The 19,012-nt window shown below is 46.1% G+C and overlaps 1 protein-coding gene and 1 long non-coding RNA gene across 4 annotated transcripts; both read left to right on the forward strand.

Moving 5' to 3' along the window:
• The first annotated feature begins 2,387 nt into the window (after nt 1-2,387).
• Nucleotides 2,388-5,828, forward strand: LOC127987469 (uncharacterized). Of its 3 annotated transcripts, none has more exons than XM_052589811.1 (3): nt 2,388-2,736; nt 2,995-3,378; nt 3,671-5,828. In XM_052589811.1, the coding sequence occupies exon 3, from the start codon at nt 4,130-4,132 to the stop codon at nt 5,066-5,068; it is 939 nt and encodes a 312-aa protein (XP_052445771.1). In that variant the 5' UTR covers nt 2,388-2,736; nt 2,995-3,378; nt 3,671-4,129; the 3' UTR covers nt 5,069-5,828. The 3 variants fall into 3 exon arrangements, with proteins under 3 accessions (XP_052445771.1, XP_052445773.1, XP_052445772.1); XM_052589813.1 differs by having other exon boundaries at nt 3,327-3,378; XM_052589812.1 differs by lacking the exons at nt 2,388-2,736; nt 2,995-3,378 and adding an exon at nt 3,404-3,556.
• Nucleotides 5,829-9,578: 3,750 nt separating this feature from the next.
• LOC127987472 (uncharacterized) lies at nt 9,579-10,922 on the forward strand. Its single transcript, XR_008161219.1, has 2 exons — nt 9,579-10,324; nt 10,503-10,922. It is a non-coding gene; the product is annotated as an uncharacterized LOC127987472 (long non-coding RNA).
• The last annotated feature ends 8,090 nt before the right edge of the window (nt 10,923-19,012 follow it).

Raw genomic sequence — 19,012 nt, forward strand, 5'->3', positions numbered from 1 at the left:
CAGTATGGGTTCAGTGCTTGCCATCAGATATTACAACATATAGTTTTTATGATGCGTTTCGTCTAATGTGCCATCAGAAAATAAATGAATCAATTTACAATTAAAATGTGAAACGTAAAGGGGCCTGAATAAAGGGATTGAATACTATAGACACTCACTCTGTCGTATGGCTACTGTACAGTAAAACTAATCTACGCAATTAGAAAAAACATTTACACCAACTGCTTATCACTTGACACAGCATTAAAAACAAGGAAGTCCAAGCACCAAATTTACAACCAACATCAAGCCGTTTTAACTCTTTCAAAACTTAAGTTACATTATAATGTTTCAACTACGGTATCGAGTAGGGCTGCACGATGTGTCGTTTAAGCATCGATATCGCGATGTACAAATTCGCGATAGTCACATTGCAGGATGTGCGATGTAGGCTGTCGTAGTTGATCCGTTATTCATTAACTGTACGGGCAGCTGCTCCCCGGCCCTTGACGAATTTGATTCGCGGATTAATTGCACAGTTTAAGTCCTAGCAGTTTAACAGAGCGCATAAGAACGAGCAGAGAGAGAGAAAGAGCACGAGAGAGAGAGAGAGAGAGAGAGAGAGAGAGAGGGCCCAGCCACGCGCTCACGCCCACCTTCACCATCTTCAAACAACACAAGCGCTGTCTTGCTCTCTCCCTTGCGCAAATTAATCAAAATCAAAAAACGATGTCGAAAAAAAAATTTATAATTCTGTGATGATGTGTTCTGTGTTGTCAAATCTTGTGCGATATCCTAAACTGCAGAGATAATTACACTTGCTTTTGGCTATTGAAAACAATAACTGTAACCATCTGAAATTAATAGCAGTAACTGCACAATAAGTAGCCTACATTCAATACAAACACAGATGGTACAGACGTCAGCATTTAGCTTTTGTTTTTTAATTGGGTTGAAACTACAGAGAACTGGCCTTAAATAAAAGATTAACTGTAACCATGTGAAATTAAAGGTAACAACTGCATAGTTCTACAGTCCACACAACACAATCAACACACATTCAAAAAGAGGTTTCTTGATCAGCATTCAGTATTTTAGTTTTTAAATTTGGTTTTAAGTTAAAAAAAAGGTCTTTACCAGTGAGACTAAATAAAAGTATGCTATATAAATACATTTAAATCAAATAATGTTTGTGCGAATAAAACAAAGATGCAAAGGGTTTCATTCATCCAATAATAATAAAAAAAAATAAATAGGATAATGATTCACATCTATATTTTTTTTACTTGAGCCAGTGAAAAATAAATAACTTGTTGACTCAAGTAAAAAAAATTTAGATGTGAATCATTACCCTAAAATATTTTAATTAGATGAAATACTTTTTTTCAGTGTGCTACAGCAGATGATTTTTAAATTAAATTAAGTCTATTTTAGGGTAAAATAAAAATAATCATCCTAATTCAGAACTGAAGTTTATTTCTGGCTTTTCAAACATGAATGCAAGTTCTAATAATAATAATAAAAAGTAAAATAAATAAATAAAAAATAATTCTGTTTTGTCACAGTTTAGTCCGTTTCTTTTCTCATCCAACACGTGAGAAGTTGAGCTGAACATCTCTTCACGGTCTACTCGTGTTCAGGGCGCGGACAGATTCGCTCGCGCAGCTTCAGTGTGCAGGAAAGGCTCTTATTTGTGCGGCAGTACAACAGCGGCTGTTCGCTTCCTGCTGCTATCTGTGCCTCAGACATGAAGCTCTGCATTTCCGGTACTGATCGACTGCCTGTGTCCTGCGCACAGATTTCGAAATACTCTTCCACACAAATTACATAGCAAACGATTACAATGTAGTCTGTGCACGCGAGCGCACTTCCGGTAAAATCGGCCGGAAAAACACCAAAAACGGCCGATTGCGTATTTTAAGCAAAAACCGTCTGGTTCCGATTAATGGCCGGTCAACCGGTGCATCCCTACTGTGAAGTAACATTACCAAACAATGAACAGCTGTGTTTTTAAGATAACGAAGATAAACAAAGATTAAAAAATATAGTAACACAAGTATTGCTCATGGTAAGTTCATGTTAGTTAATGTTAACAATTCAAACCATATCCTAAAGTTACAAACAAATAATTTACTCTAATTTAAATAATACTCTGATGTTTAAATGTCACGGGGTGACGAAAGAGAAGCAGAACTAAGTCCCGCCGGAATTTTGTGTTCCCCTCGGGACGGTGTCGCGGTAACACCGGTCCACTTCCGGGTTGCGCCCGATGTCACAATAACAACGCTAATGACAGATTGACATCTGGTGTGGGGAGTTTGATGTGGCGATCTGTGAGAGGATTATGGAGGCGGAGTAACCACATAAAAAGAGAAGTGCAGAGACCATGCGTGTGGATTCTTTTTTTGGTCGTTCGTTCTCCCGGCTATTCTTCCTGGTTGGCTTGCCCCCGTGTGTGGTTCTTCTCTTTGGTTGTGTTCCCCTAGGAGAGGTGAATTCCTGGGACGTTTGGGCTGGCGTGTGGAGGTATTTGAGGACTATTGTGGGGTTTCGGCTATCTGGCTGTGCAACAGATATATCAGCGATCGAGTGGAGATATTCAGGACAGAAAGAGTGTGAGTACTGGAAAGCAAGTGAAGACCAGACCGCGCCATCGCTATCGGAGGGAAGTTAAGAGACCTGATCTGGGACTTCGATCAATTGTATACATCTGGACTGGGAGTGATAACGTTGTGAAGTGGACGGAGTCATCGTTGGGTGAGTGCTGGCTCTATTTGCACTAAGAGTGGGTGTGCCGTGTCTGAAGTGGTGTGTTTGCACAATAAATCGTTTGAAGTGAAGTTACAGAGTGTGGGGAAGATATATAGAGTTAATGCCGGACGCTCACCACCCCGAGAGCCCACCACCGTCACCGTAATCCACACCCAGGCACTCAACTGAAGTATCCCCCAACCGTAAGCCCATTGCTCATTCAAGAACACATACATGCTGTTGATTACTTACCCCGCTGTGTAGATCGCAGGATCCTCTGGGCCGAACGCCGCATGTGATGTCCCTATGAAAGGAGGTGGACACAAGAATTATTCCTTTCCCGGTCTTAACCGAAGCATCTCCCAGCCGTAAGCCCCACTACTTATTCAAGAACACATACTTGCTGTTGATTACTTACTCTGCTGTGCAGATCGCAGGATCCTCTGGGCCGAATGCTGTATGTGATGTCCCTGTAGAAAGAGGTGGACACACGAATTATTCCTTTTCCGGTCTTAACCGAAGCATCTCCCAGCCGTAAGCCCCACTACTTATTCAAGAACACATACTTGCTGTTGATTACTTACTCTGCTGTGCAGATCGCAGGATCCTCTGGGCCGAACGCCGCATGTGATGTCCCTATGAAAAGAGGTGGACACAAGAATTATTACAAGAATTATTCCTTTCCCGGTCACAACCGAAGCCTCTCCCAGCCGTTAGCCCCACTACTTATTCAAGAACACATACTTGCTGTTGATTACCTACTCTGCTGTGCAGATCGCAGGATCCTCTGGGCCGAATGCTGCATGTGATGTCCCTGTAGAAAGAGGTGGACACACAAATTATTCCTTTCCCGGTCTTAACCGAAGCATCTCCCAGCCGTAAGCCCCATTACTTATTCAAGGACACATACTTACTGTTGATTACTTACCCCGCTGTGCAGATCGCAGGATTCTCTGGGCCGAATGCTGCATGTGATGTCCCTGTAGAAGGAGGTGGACACGAGAATTATTCCTTTTCCCGGTCTCGACCGAAACATCCACGAGCTCTACTTACCCGGATACCCCCCCCTCACTCCGGGACGGGTGACAGACTATCCTGGCTCTTGCTGGCCCCGTACAGGCACGAACTGTTGACGACTCCACGCCTTCCCGGCGTCCGAGGTCTGGCTCCGTTCTGGTCGGGAGACACGGAAGGAACACTGAACTTTTAAATTGCTTTTAACCAAATAAAACCTTGTTCATTTTTTTATACTCTCGTCCGTCTGGTTCTTCGGGTACGCTCCCCGAGGTGATCCTGGGTTTTAGGGGTGGGTGCAGTCTGGCTTGGCCCCCCCGACCTGTGACAGATTTGGCGTAGTCGGCAGGGTTTCACCTCGGGTTGAGCGACCAGGGATTCTCAGATGGCCGACGACGAGGCACTGGGGGCCCCACCCCGAGTCATGCCAGTGTTCATGGGAAACCCCTGGGTCCAGAAATATGGAGGAAATGAGTCAGAGGTGCGCCTCTCCGAATGGCGGGCTCAGATCGAATATCTGGCCGGGCTACAGGGACTGAGCGCGACCCAACAGCTACAGTTTGCCCTCAACTCCCTTGACGGGGAAGCACGGCGGGAAGTCCAAGCCGCCCCCGAAGCTGTCCGAACCACCGCCCAGTCTGTGTTCAGATTCCTGACGGAAAGGTATGGTGACGCCACTCCAACTGCGGTTCTCCGGGCCCAGTTCTTCAGCAGCAAGCAGGGCCCTCGCCAATCCGTCAGAGCTTTCGCCCTCCAACTACGGGAGCGAGTTACCAGGCTGCAGGGACGCCCAGACCATGGTCTCGGAGATAGTGAGACTCTGTTGAGGGACCAATTCCTGCTGGGGCTAAGGGAAGGCCCAGTACGCCAGGGACTTAGAGTCCAATTCAGAAGGGAGCCGGAACTCACCTTCGAAGACCTAAAGAAGGAAGCGGTGGCATTGGAGAACGATCAGGTTGAGGTGCAAGAACCCCCTGTGTGTGCGGCCGTAAGTAGCTCCGCAGTGGCTGTCCCCGACATGGCAGAGTGGAGACAGACTCTGAAGCTCGAACTCCTAAAGGATGTCCGGGAGCAGATGGCGGAGCTAACCAAGACGCTCGTGGACGAGCTGCGTTCTGAGGCTACCAGGCCAGAGGTGAGGCCCATCTCGCGGGATCGGGTGTACTCGGACGGGAACAGGGACGCAGGGAGGCGACCTAACCGGCCCAACCGGCCCCAGTTTGAATGGGACGAGCAAGGACGACCTATCTGCAACCGCTGTGGCCAACCAGGCCATTACAGCCGACAGTGTGGTCCTCGAAGAGGTTCGGAGGGGGGTTTTTAGGTCGACCGGCCACAGTGGGTCGTGTGGTCGGGACCCCCTTAGATGACCCACCCATCGGAGCAGGCTCCAAGGACAGGCTGGTCGGGCATAGCCCAGTGGTGGAGGTCCAGGTGTGTGGTGTGAAGGTGCCCTGTCTCGTCGACACCGGATCCCAGGTGACCCTATTCGCGGAGAGCCTGTCGCAAGAGCTGTTTGGAGATCAGAGGATGCATGGGACGGAGGCTCCCTGGCTCTCCCTGAAAGGAGCAAACGGTCTGGACATCCCCTACATTGGCTACAGGCTGACGGACTTGGAGATCCACGGAGTGATCGTGCCCCAGAAGGGAGTGATCATCGTAAAGGACCACTGTCTGGGGAGTCACCGGGCCTTGCTAGGTATGAATGTATTATCTGCATGTTGGGAAGAATTGTTTCGGGCAACGCCCGCTCGAGGGATCTCGCTGGCCGAACAACAGGAATGGGAACGTGTCGCCGCTGACTGCAGACGGATCCAGATGTCCCGGGCCCGGCAAGGCCGCGAAGGGACAGGTCGGGTAGCGTGCCGTTATGCCCTGTCCGTGCCAGCGAACAGCGAGGCCCTAGTATGGGTGCGAGTCCTCCAGCGGGACGTGGGAGTGGAGGAATGGGTGTTGGTGGAGCCCCACTGGGATGGCCAGCAGGTAGAAGTCGCCAGAGGTTTGGCCGTGGCACGAAGAGGACGGATTCCGGTGAGAGTTCGGAACGGGACGCCCCATGTTGTGCACCTACATAAACATCAGCGGCTGGTCAAGATAACACCGGTAGAATCCCATCAGGTGCGGGAGGACCAGGACCTGAGCTTTCGCCAAGTACACCCCGCGGTGGTGGAAGTGGCCCTTACCCAAGCGAGCTCGTCGCCCCAGAGTCTAGGGGAGGAGGTGCCCGGCCACTTGAAGGGAAGTTCCCTGCAAGGGGAGGAGCTGGGACCGACACAGGCCAGGAAGCTGCGAGACCTGCTGGGCAAGTGGCAACATGTCTTCTCGGCACACGAAGAGGATTACGGCTGCACCAACGTCGTGCAACATCGGATCCCCACCGGAGATGCAGAGCCCAGTAGAGAAAGGTACCGACCCGTCCCACCTACCCTGTACACGGAGGTCCGTACACTGCTGCAAGGTATGCTCAATCGAGGGGTTGTTAGAGAGAGCAGCAGCCCGTGGGCAGCTCCCATCGTGTTGGTACAGAAGAAGACTGGCGCATGGAGGTTTTGCGTCGACTACCGCAAGCTGAACCTGGTCACTAGGAAGGACGCGTTCCCCCTACCCCGGATCGAGGACTCCCTGGCTGGCTTGACACGCTCTGCATGGTACTCCACGCTGGACTTGGCAAGTGGCTACTGGCAGGTACAAGTGGCCGAGGCCGACCGGGAGAAGACCGCCTTTACCACCCCGTTCGGTCTCTTTGAGTGGGACCGGATGCCCTTCGGCCTCTGCAACGCTCCTGCCACCTTCCAGAGGCTGATGCAGCGGTGCCTGGGAGGTCAGTTGATGGAGTCCGCCTTGGTATACCTGGACGATGTGATTGTCTATTCCCCAGATTTCGACTCCCACTTACAACACCTTGAGCAGGTCTTCGGGGCCATGGAGAAATATGGGCTGAAGCTCCAGCCGGACAAATGCCATCTGTTACGGCGGGAGGTCAAATTCTTGGGACACTGTGTGGGCGCGGCGGGAGTTTCGGTCGACCCGGAGAAGGTGTCGGCGGTGCGAGAGTGGGCTGCCCTGCAGACGGTGAAGCAGGTCCGGTCATTCCTGGGCTTCGTGGGGTACTACCGCCGCTTTATCAAGGACTTCTCCAAGATCGCAAAGCCCCTAAATCAGTTGCTGGCTGGGACAGGACGCCCCCGAGGTCGCGGATCGCCGGCTATCCTATGGAGCCCCGAGTGTGAGGCTGCGTTCCGGCGACTGAAAGACGAGTTGCTGCAGGCGCCGATTCTGGCGTATGCTGACTTCTCCAAGCCCTTTGTCCTATACACGGACGCTAGCAACCTGGGTTTGGGGGCCGTGTTGGCCCAGCAACAGGACGGTGTAGAGCGGGTCGTAGCCTACGCAAGCCGGAGCCTTCATCCAGCAGAGAGGAACGACGCCAATTACAGCTCCTTCAAGTTGGAACTGCTGGCGCTGAAATGGGCACTCAGCGAAAAGTTTAAAGATTACTTGTGGGGTGCCCAGGTGACGGTAGTAACTGATAACAACCCCCTAGTACATCTACAGACGGCGAAGTTGGGGGCAGTGGAACAGCGCTGGGTGGCCCAGTTGGCCAATTACAACTACCAGCTCCGATACCGGCCAGGACGGGAGAACACCAACGCTGACGCCCTGTCCCGACTCCCGGAAGCTCAAGGTCCGAGGGACCCACCGGAACCCACGCCAGACCCCGAAGGAGAGGAGTATATGGTGGGCATTGTGGAGGCGCCGGGGACTCAACATGAGGGGATGCCTGTGAGTTGGGGATGGGACCCCTGCCGCTGGAAAGAGCGACAGCAGGCTGACAGGGAGATCAGTGGCTTGATGCGATGGCTGGAACGGGGCCGAAAACCGACGTTGGCCGAACAACGGGCCCAAGGGGGAACAGGAAGGAAGCTGTTGGGACAATGGGCCAGACTACAGGTGAAGGAGGGAGTACTCTGTAGGTCTGTCCGAGATCCGGGGCTGGACGAAGAACTCCGACAGATCGTTGTCCCCGAAGGCCAAGTACAAGAGCTCTTGATAGCGTACCATGATCAGCTGGGCCACCAAGGGCACGAGAAAACGGTCTCTCTCTTGAGGCGACACTTCTACTGGCCCAACCTAGAAGCAACGGTCCGTACCTTCGTTCAGGCCTGTCCTCGTTGTACCTTGTTCAAAGCCAGGAAGGAGGCACGAGCACCGATGGTCCCCATCCAGGCAAAGGATCCTCTCCACATAGTCGCAATGGACTTCTTGACTTTGGGTCGGCCGGCAGACCGCTATCAGAACATCCTTGTCATTACCGACTTGTTCACCAAGTACTCCTGGGCCATTCCTACTTTGGACCAGACGGCGAACACCACCGCCACTGCTCTGTGGAGAGCTGTCTTCCAGCCGTTCGGTTGCCCCGAGTTCCTACACTCGGACCAAGGGCCAAACTTCGAGTCTCGGGTAATCAGAGAGCTGTGTAAAGTGTACGGCTGCACCAAGACCCATACCACTACTTACCACCCCCAGGGAAATGGCGGATGCGAGCGGTTCAATCAGACCCTATTGAACTTGCTCGGCACGCTAGACCAAAAACATCAGAGCGACTGGGTGAGTGCGCTACCAAATCTGGTTCAGGCCTACAATAATAGTACGCACAGTACCACGGGTTACGCCCCCACTTATTTGATGTTTGGCAGGCATGTGCGGATGCCCACCGACGTATTGCTGGGGACGGCAGCAACCGAGGAGGAGGGGAACGTAACTGAATGGGTAAGGCGCCACCACCAACGCCTCCATTTTGCATACGAGCAAGTCTCGGGACGGATCCGAGCGGCTGGGAAGAAAAACAAGAGGCTGTACGACCGGACGGCTCGGGAAGCCCCCCTTCTCCCAGGAGAAAGGGTCCTGGTAAGGGACAACCGGCGACAAGGGAAGGGGAAGCTCAGTGACCGATGGGAGAATGCACCATACGTGGTCGAGGGCCAGCAGCGGCCTGGACAGCCAGTATATACAATTCGGCCCGAAGGAAAAGCCGGGCCCGCTAGAGTGGTCCATCGGAACATGATCCGCCCCTGTCCGAACTATCCCAGCCCCGTAGAGGAGGCGCCAAAGGAGCCTGAAGCTGTAGCCCCGTGGATAGCAGGATGGGCCGTGATCCCAGGAGAACGAGGAAATGTCCCCACAGAAATGGCCCCCAGAGACCCGATGGATATGCCTGCGGACATCGACCCTGTCTCGCCACCACGACGGTCCCAGAGGGAGAACCGAGGTCGGGCCCCGGCACGCTATGGAGAATGGGCGACTGAAAGGCGTTCTAGGGACTAGAATGGTTTGGCAGGGGGGTATGTCACGGGGTGACGAAAGAGAAGCAGAACTAAGTCCCGCCGGAATTTTGTGTTCCCCTCGGGACGGTGTCGCGGTAACACCGGTCCACTTCCGGGTTGCGCCCGATGTCACAATAACAACGCTAATGACAGATTGACATCTGGTGTGGGGAGTTTGATGTGGCGATCTGTGAGAGAATTATGGAGGCGGAGTAACCACATAAAAAGAGAAGTGCAGAGACCATGCGTGTGGATTCTTTTTTTGGTCGTTCGTTCTCCCGGCTATTCTTCCTGGTTGGCTTGCCCCCGTGTGTGGTTCTTCTCTTTGGTTGTGTTCCCCTAGGAGAGGTGAATTCCTGGGACGTTTGGGCTGGCGTGTGGAGGTATTTGAGGACTATTGTGGGGTTTCGGCTATCTGGCTGTGCAACAGATATATCAGCGATCGAGTGGAGATATTCAGGACAGAAAGAGTGTGAGTACTGGAAAGCAAGTGAAGACCAGACTGCGCCATCGCTATCGGAGGGAAGTTAAGAGACCTGATCTGGGACTTCGATCAATTGTATACATCTGGACTGGGAGTGATAACGTTGTGAAGTGGACGGAGTCATCGTTGGGTGAGTGCTGGCTCTATTTGCACTAAGAGTGGGTGTGCCGTGTCTGAAGTGGTGTGTTTGCACAATAAATCGTTTGAAGTGAAGTTACAGAGTGTGGGGAAGATATATAGAGTTAATGCCGGACGCTCACCACCCCGAGAGCCCACCACCGTCACCGTAATCCACACCCAGGCACTCAACTGAAGTATCCCCCAACCGTAAGCCCATTGCTCATTCAAGAACACATACATGCTGTTGATTACTTACCCCGCTGTGTAGATCGCAGGATCCTCTGGGCCGAACGCCGCATGTGATGTCCCTATGAAAGGAGGTGGACACAAGAATTATTCCTTTCCCGGTCTTAACCGAAGCATCTCCCAGCCGTAAGCCCCACTACTTATTCAAGAACACATACTTGCTGTTGATTACTTACTCTGCTGTGCAGATCGCAGGATCCTCTGGGCCGAATGCTGTATGTGATGTCCCTGTAGAAAGAGGTGGACACACGAATTATTCCTTTTCCGGTCTTAACCGAAGCATCTCCCAGCCGTAAGCCCCACTACTTATTCAAGAACACATACTTGCTGTTGATTACTTACTCTGCTGTGCAGATCGCAGGATCCTCTGGGCCGAACGCCGCATGTGATGTCCCTATGAAAAGAGGTGGACACAAGAATTATTACAAGAATTATTCCTTTCCCGGTCACAACCGAAGCCTCTCCCAGCCGTAAGCCCCACTACTTATTCAAGAACACATACTTGCTGTTGATTACCTACTCTGCTGTGCAGATCGCAGGATCCTCTGGGCCGAATGCTGCATGTGATGTCCCTGTAGAAAGAGGTGGACACACGAATTATTCCTTTCCCGGTCTTAACCGAAGCATCTCCCAGCCGTAAGCCCCATTACTTATTCAAGGACACATACTTACTGTTGATTACTTACCCCGCTGTGCAGATCGCAGGATTCTCTGGGCCGAATGCTGCATGTGATGTCCCTGTAGAAGGAGGTGGACACGAGAATTATTCCTTTTCCCGGTCTCGACCGAAACATCCACGAGCTCTACTTACCCGGATACCCCCCCCTCACTCCGGGACGGGTGACAGACTATCCTGGCTCTTGCTGGCCCCGTACAGGCACGAACTGTTGACGACTCCACGCCTTCCCGGCGTCCGAGGTCTGGCTCCGTTCTGGTCGGGAGACACGGAAGGAACACTGAACTTTTAAATTGCTTTTAACCAAATAAAACCTTGTTCATTTTTTTATACTCTCGTCCGTCTGGTTCTTCGGGTACGCTCCCCGAGGTGATCCTGGGTTTTAGGGGTGGGTGCAGTCTGGCTTGGCCCCCCCGACCTGTGACATAAATCATTTAAAATGAGAATGTATGTGTGCTCATGCCATTTTTGTTTGTAAGAAAAAATTAGATTAGATATCATATCGCAATATATATCGCAGAAAAATAAGATATCGCAATGTCCTTTTTCCCCAATATCGTGCAGCCCTAGTATTGAGACCAAAAAAAAATATTATAATTCAACTAAAACGCAAAAACGGAATCAACAACCAAAATCAACCTTACTTTTTAGTGGTCTTTCTCTCATATGCTGTGATTCTGTTTTTTATATAATACTTCACCGCCTGCCAGTCTCGTTCACCGAGGGCTTTGGGGGCTGCTGTAATGCATGCAATGTAGTCGACTTTTCCAGGTGTAACTCCCGAGTGAATAAATTTCATCATTGTCTCTTCTACAGCCGCAATCTCCACCTCACTCCACTTTCTCTTCCTAGGAACTAATGACAAGAAAATTACATTAATGGCACTGCATATGTTGTAAGTGCAAGACTGTATTATTTTTATACTACTGTATTCTTTATGATGTGATTGACTTTTTATAAAGTAAATAAAAACTATTACAGGACAGGTTCCTTACCTGATGTTACTTTCATGACCTCCCGTGTCCTCTCTGGAGATCCTTTAGAAACACAATCATATACATTTCTAAATCAAACTACTAATTACTGATAGGCTGGTTTGGGGGGAATTCTTGATATTGTAATTGCTTTAAACATTTAACTGCTTGTTCATACGTCTTACCTTCATTCGTGTTTACTGGCCTGCTGCTATTCACTCCTGAAGTGCCTGCTTGAAGGCATGATTTAATTATTATTTAACTAATGGAAATTACAAACATCTTAAAAAAATGTGTTTACAAATCTTTACCTGTCTCACTTGACGTCACGTCATGAGAATGATCTGACAGTTCGGTTTCACTCTCCATCCCAGGATCAGGCTCAACGCACTCTGAAATATAGTCTTCGTATTCAGAGATATGCACAGATTCTTCCAAAGTCACTAGGACACGCTTGACAGCTAGTTTAAACTCGATTAACAGGTTACATACCCTGTTAATAGTGTTCCCTCGGGTAATCTGTAATATTTCCTGTGGATACGAATATCATGTCCCAGGAAATCAGCAAGTTGGTCCATTTCGGTGTCGTTCATGTTAAGAACCCTAACCCTAGTCCATGTTGATTTGGAAGACAACCTGTAATCAGACAAATATAAAGGTCTTGAGAATTCTACACAAATTATATTATGCATATAAGGCAATCCCCACTTAAACAAGGTGTCCCCATAAAGACAGTTAAAATACAGGTCAATGCATGTCCCCAGAAGGTATCAAATATCATCACTTGTTCGTTCTATCCTCAATTTACACATGAGCACAACAGCAGAAATAATAGCCTACAATTTCATGTTGGCCGAGCGTGAGTTGGGGCAATTTCTTGTAATTCTCATCATGACATTACGATAAATAATCTTGCCGTGGTTTTGTCTCTTACAAAGAGATCATTAGAGACATATTGGTTTAACGTTTAGACATTATACAGTTGTATGCAGAGCAGTACACAATCAAAATATTTCTTGGTGAGTCTTATACCTTTTAAATAGTGTTGTCACGGTACCCAAATTTCAGTATTCGATACCGATACCAGTGAAAATCCATGGTTCTCGGTACCAAAGCAAAACACAGAAATATGCCAATTAAAAAAAAAAAAAATATATATATATATATTAATAAAATAATAAAAATAAAACCAATGCCATTCTTTATACTTATTTACAATTGTTTTTCTACAAGTTATATAATTATGAAAAACAGTAAATAAGTTTCACCCAATTTAATTTGTCTTTTAATTTATGAAATTTAAACATTTTATTTTTGGTAAATAAAGGGGATTTGCTATTAAAATTAAAACATGGAAGAAATAGTGATTTATTTCTTAAAAAAATAAAGTTTCAAAAAAAATTTAACTGTAGTAGCAGAATCACATACATTTTACTAAATAATAGTAATATTTAGTAGCACAATGCCAAATTAACTTTTAGGCCTAATGAATGCATATTTGTCATTTTAACTGAACTTAAGACTTGTGGTGATGCTTAAGATATTTTTGGTCATTGAGGGTTTCTGTAAGAAAAATAGTAATAGATCATAATTATTATTAAAGGATAATTTTACTATCATACTAATGTATATACAATGCACTATGAATTGATGAGCTGCTGGGTTCATGAATATTAATCACGTTGTCTGCGTTCGGTCAAACTGATTTGCTGAAATCAAAACAGGGTCGGTGCTAGTTGAGCGTCAGCCAATGAAATTGCCATTTGCACATTAGCTCCGCCCACTACCGGAGAAACCGGAGTGTCTTCTGCTTGTTCGAAAATGAATAATTGTAAATGAACTCCATTATTTTGACAGGAGAAGACAACAAAGAATAGTTTACATACAGCGTGTTGTTTAAGCGTGGTAAGACTCTCGCGCTCTCTCTCTTTGCATGTGTGAGAAACACAGAGTTTACAGAGCATCAAATACAGGTGCGCTGTGCGTCCCTTGAGATGAACTGAAAAGTTCAGATCGCTTGAAGGAGAGAGAACTCTGAAGCTCAGATGCTGAAATTAATGCAAGGGTCATGCGCTTCAGTCCATGTAGTAAACAAACCTGCACGTCTCTGGCATTCATTAATTCACACAGAGACGCGCAGAACACGGATTCTTTTGCGGCTTAACATTTACAGATACTGGTCCATACGGAGATTTGATTTGATTTATGCTAACTTTGACAAATTCCATGACTGTCCATATTAAAATGTAAGTTTCATTTTCATGACTGGATTTTGAGATTCCATCCTCGTTTTCTGCTTCACGGAAATCATAGCGCTGAACCGGGTTTGAACGAGACCTCTGTACTACCAATACTTAAAGAAACCTGGTACAGTCACATTTTTAAACATTTTGTACCGACTTGGTACCAAAGTACCGGGTCTTTTGACAACACTACTTTTAAACCCTGTCACAGTTAAATGTGATCTTCAGACCACAAACTTTCAAGAATAGGGAGTTAAAAAGGTAGATATTTTATGTAACCCTAATGGACAGACTTTGGACAGGCAAGTAATTAATGTTGTTACTTACAAATACACTCCGTTCTTTCCAGTGGTGGTACACATTCACTGGTTGGAGATGCATGGTCAATTTCTGACCATACCTGTAATAAAAAATAATTATCATTTGAGGCTATGAAATTACAAAACAGATAAGGCACTTTATTGAGACGGAATAACAGTATTACAAAACAAAAACAAGGGGAAACAACACTATCCTTTTGCTAGAAATTATTAGGGCCAACATATTTTATTGTTTTTGCTCTGTACACAAGCACAGTGGATTTAAAATAAAGACCTGAGGTTATTACCAACTTCTGTTTAGAGAATGTTTCTATCCATCTTTTATGGACAGTGTATGAGGGTAGCCATTTTAAATACATGGTCTCCAAATTTCAGCGGGCAAAGTAATTAGACGAACAATATTTTAGGATTTATAATGGTTTTTACTGACGGATGTACCCAATGAACTATATAGGAAAACTGCTACAGGGCACCTTATAGTTTGCAAAAAACCTGTAAAGGTTTGCAAAGCCTGTAATAATGCCATCCTCGCATCGTTCTGTCAAACACATTCTGATCAACATTGTTGCTGGGAAATAATTACTATAATATAATGTATAATGTGCAGCTCTGAAACTAAATGGTTATAAAAAAAAAACCTGTCTTATTAGCTGTGTGTCTGTTGGTGAGGGTATCACAGAATCTTCTGCTGTTTAAGTGACTGGATGTGATCCTGGGCCCAGCTTAAAATCAAATAAAAAAATTCAATGCTACAGAAAGAGTTTAGAATGATTTTTTAACTAAAGTACATACAATTATAAAATCACTGTTGTTCCCTATCCCTTAAGCCTATTAATTACAAACAGTAATGTTTAAAATCTTTTCCATCAAATATATAAATAGCAGTAGGTAAATCTTATTTTCAATTCATGCAAATCCTGGTTTACCTTACCCTGGGTGTTCCCAGGCTGCCTTGCACACAATTTGATTCACGCTGCTAAGGCAGCCTGGACACCATGGACTAAATTCTCCCCTGAAAAAGGGAACCAAATCACAGAACGGGGAGGGATCAGCAAGACAATGACTGCACGATGTGTCGTTTAAGCATCGATATCGCGATTTACGAATCCACGATAGTCACATTGCAGGATGTGCGATGTAGGCTGTCGTAGTTGATCCGTTATTCATTAACTGTACAGGACAGCTGCTCCCCGGCCCTTGACGAATGTGATTCACGGATCAACTGCACAGTTTAACCATCATAGAGTGAAAGTTTATCATTGACAGGACTGAAAACCACATGCAAGTTTAACAGGGCAGAGAGAGAGAGAGAGAGAGAGAGAGAGAGAGAGAGAGAGAGAGAGAGAGAGAGAGAGAGAGAGAGAGAGAGAGAGAGAGAGAGAGAGAGAGAGAGAGAGAGAGCGAGAGAGCGCGAGAGAGAGAGACAGAGAGAGAGAGAGCGCTGCTGCTAGAGAGAGAGCGAGAGTGAGAGACAGAGAGAGAGAGAGAGAGAGCGCTGCTGCTAGAGAGAGAGCGAGCGAGCGCGCGAGAGAGACAGAGAACATTAGAAGTACCATCAATGTTTATAGAAATGTACATGGATTTATTTTGCATGTCATTTTTTTCTTATGAATATATATGTATTTTTGTTTTGTTCGTTTCTATTCTGATATGTACAATGCTTTGGCAATATGTACCTTTGTATGTCATGCCAATAAAGCAATATGAATTGAATCGAGAGAGACGTTTTCAAACAACACTAGCTCTGTCTTGCTCCCTCTCCCCCGCGCATATTAATCAATTGACACGATGGTGTCTATGTTTAAATCATTTAAAATGAGAATGTAAGTTTGCTCACCCCATTTGTTTGTAAGAAAAAATATCGCAATATATATCGCAGAAAAATAAAATATCGCAATGTCATTTTTTCACAATATCGTGCAGCCCTAATAGGTATTGATCAGACAGCACCACTGCATTTATTCTGCATATGTGGTTCTAATCTTTGTAATATAGGCATGTAATACAATCATTTTTAATGGATGCGTGAGTGCAACAAGTTAAATTTACTTTTTGCTACAACTTTATATGTTCTAATTGTGTGTACACAATGGGTCTCATTCATGAACCATGAGCAAAACGAATTTTGTGTAAATCGCGAGTAAAGTGGTTCTGGCGTAAATTTTCGGATTCATTAAAACGTTCGTATTTTCCAAATGTTAGTTGGTACGAAATAAATCTACACCTGCTCCCAGCCACGCGTAAATAGTGCGTTTAACGTCTGAACGTTTTGCTCATTAATACGGCTGCATTTTAATTCATAATCGGGTACATATTTACACAGCATTTTGAAAAAAATATTACATATAGTAATTACATAAGGTTTGTCTTTTCACTTCGGGGACTGTTCGAATAACAGATGAAACTCCATTAACAGCATCTGTAATATGCTGCAAAGCTTCCTTTTTTTAGGACCTGATACGCCACTATATACGCTTGAAAATAAAACGTGGCGTTTTGAATGAACTTCTGATAATAAAACTTAAATTTCTGCAGCTGAGAAATTTTTATTTTTCATTCGCTTTTGAGAAGACATGTTGAAATCCTTCGTTTGGTGTCATAATATGATGCTCATATATAGTTTAATATATATTAGTTTAATGGGCGGGATTTATGGTAATTGAGAATGAGCGTGTACGCGTGTCCCATTTACGACTGATTGGAATTCATTAACACACACACATTTCACTATCACATCTGACGTTTACGAAGTTTTTGTGAATCAGGAGAAGAGTTTCAGGAAGTTCTCTTTACGCGCAAATCACTCACATATTTACTCGTATATTTACGAATATTTCATGAATGAGACCCAATGGGTGCATACAATAGATAAATCCAAAACAGAATCCACTGTGACATCGGAACTAATGCAATTCATTAAAACTATGGAAATAAAGGCATTTCCATAAATAAAAACCAGTTGGTGTAATCAAACCTGGCATAGGAAATGTATCTCAAAAAAACAAATTGTTACTGCAAAGTAATCCAAGATAGAAACACATTCTACTACAGCTTTCTTGTTTGGAGTGTCTGCAACAAATTGCATGAAATATAAACTCTTATCCAGGTAGGTGGCATATTGGATATAGAAACAAAAAGGTAACTCACCTGTGCTCTCCATGCCCAGTTTGAGTCACGTTGTTGACGTCAGTTCTTCTCCAGGTATAATATCTCGAATCGCGAAGAGACAAGTGTGGTTTCTCATTTACTTATGGTTTTCATTTTGCAAAAATAGGTCTTCTGTGGTCGTCATCAACAAGTCTCCCAAGAGAGGAGTCCTTTTCACATGCATCAATGCTGTATAGAAACATTTGTTTCATTAATATGTATTAGCACAGAGGTTCGACTATGAAGAAGCAGTATTTGATTAAATTATATGAGCAGGATATTCCATACAATAGATAAGCGACTATTGTATGGAATAGTGTATTTGTAAAAGCAAATTGGACAAATGACTCGCACCATGTTTTTTGCCTTTTCTGAAGGGCAGATAACTGTCACTGCGAAGGTGCAGTGAAGGGCAGATAACCGTCACTGTGAAGGGCAGATAATGGTCACTGCTAAGGTGCAGTGAAGGGCAGATAACCGTCACTGTGAAGGGCAGATAATGGTCACTGCTAAGGTGCAGTGAAGGGCAGATAACCGTCACTGCGAAGGTGCAGTGAAGGGCAGAAAACGTTCAGTGCGAAGGTGCAGTGAAGGGCAGAAAACGTTCAGTGCGAAGGTGCAGTGAAGGGCAGAAAACGGTCACTGCGAAGGTGCAGTGAAGGGCAGATAACGGTCACTGCGAAGGTGCAGTGAAGGGCAGATAACGGTCACTGCGAAGGTGCAGTGAAGGGCAGATAACGGTCACTGCGAAGGTGCAGTGAAGGGCAGATAACGTTCACTGCGAAGGTGCAGTGAAGGGCAGAAAACGTTCACTGCGAAGGTGCAGTGAAGGGCAGATAACCATCACTGCGAAGGTGCAGTGAAGGGCAGAAAACGTTCACTGCGAAGGTGCAGTGAAGGGCAGATAACGGTCACTGCGAAGGTGCAGTGAAGGGCAGATAATGGTCAGTGTGAAGGTGCAGTGAAGGGCAGATAACAGTCACTGCGAAGGTGCAGTGAAGGGCAGAAAACGTTCACTGCGAAGGTGCAGTGAAGGGCAGATAACGGTCACTGCGAAGGTGCAGTGAAGGGCAGAAAACGTTCACTGCGAAGGTGCAGTGAAGGGCAGATAACCGTCACTGCGAAGGTGCAGTGAAGGGCAGATAACGGTCACTGCGAAGGTGCACTGATGGGTAGATAACTGTAACTGAAGTAGTATTGACAAAGGCACTAACATAAAGAGAACAACTCTAGATTTTAGACATGGCCCTTGCATTGTAAAGTTGCTACATAGCCACTTCATCGACTTACCACCATGTTTTACTCTTCCACTGAAAATCAAAAAGAAAAACCTTTGCAGACTCATTGTACTCAATAGTTTGGAGCTCTGCCTGCTGCTGTGACAGTAGTTTCCCTCGGTACTCCACAACAAAGTCACCTTTGAATATGAGTTCAGTGGCAAAAACACCTGGGGCCTGTTCTTCGTACGTAGCTAACTCAGTTAGCTGGATTTGATTGTTGACGATTTGGCGTGATCTTGGATCGTTTGGTTCTTCGAAGCTCATTCCAGAGCTGCTGTCATAGCAACAGGTCCGTTAGCTTAAACCTGCTTGGGAGCAGCTTATTTCATGTAAACAGGATTAGATCGCTTCTTTTCAACCAGAACTGATACTCAAAATATGTCTGCTAGCACCGCTAGTTTATTACAAGAGTATCGTACTGATCCAGGGACAATAATTTAAAATAATAATCATT

The sequence above is a fragment of the Carassius gibelio genome, chromosome B22 (genome assembly GCF_023724105.1).
Source record: "Carassius gibelio isolate Cgi1373 ecotype wild population from Czech Republic chromosome B22, carGib1.2-hapl.c, whole genome shotgun sequence".
Lineage (NCBI taxonomy): Eukaryota > Metazoa > Chordata > Actinopteri > Cypriniformes > Cyprinidae > Carassius > Carassius gibelio.

Excerpts from the sequence above, each read along its gene's own strand:
- LOC127987469 (XM_052589811.1), top strand. The coding sequence starts at position 4,130 with ATGGCCGACGACGAGGCACTGGGGGCCCCACCCCGAGTCATGCCAGTG.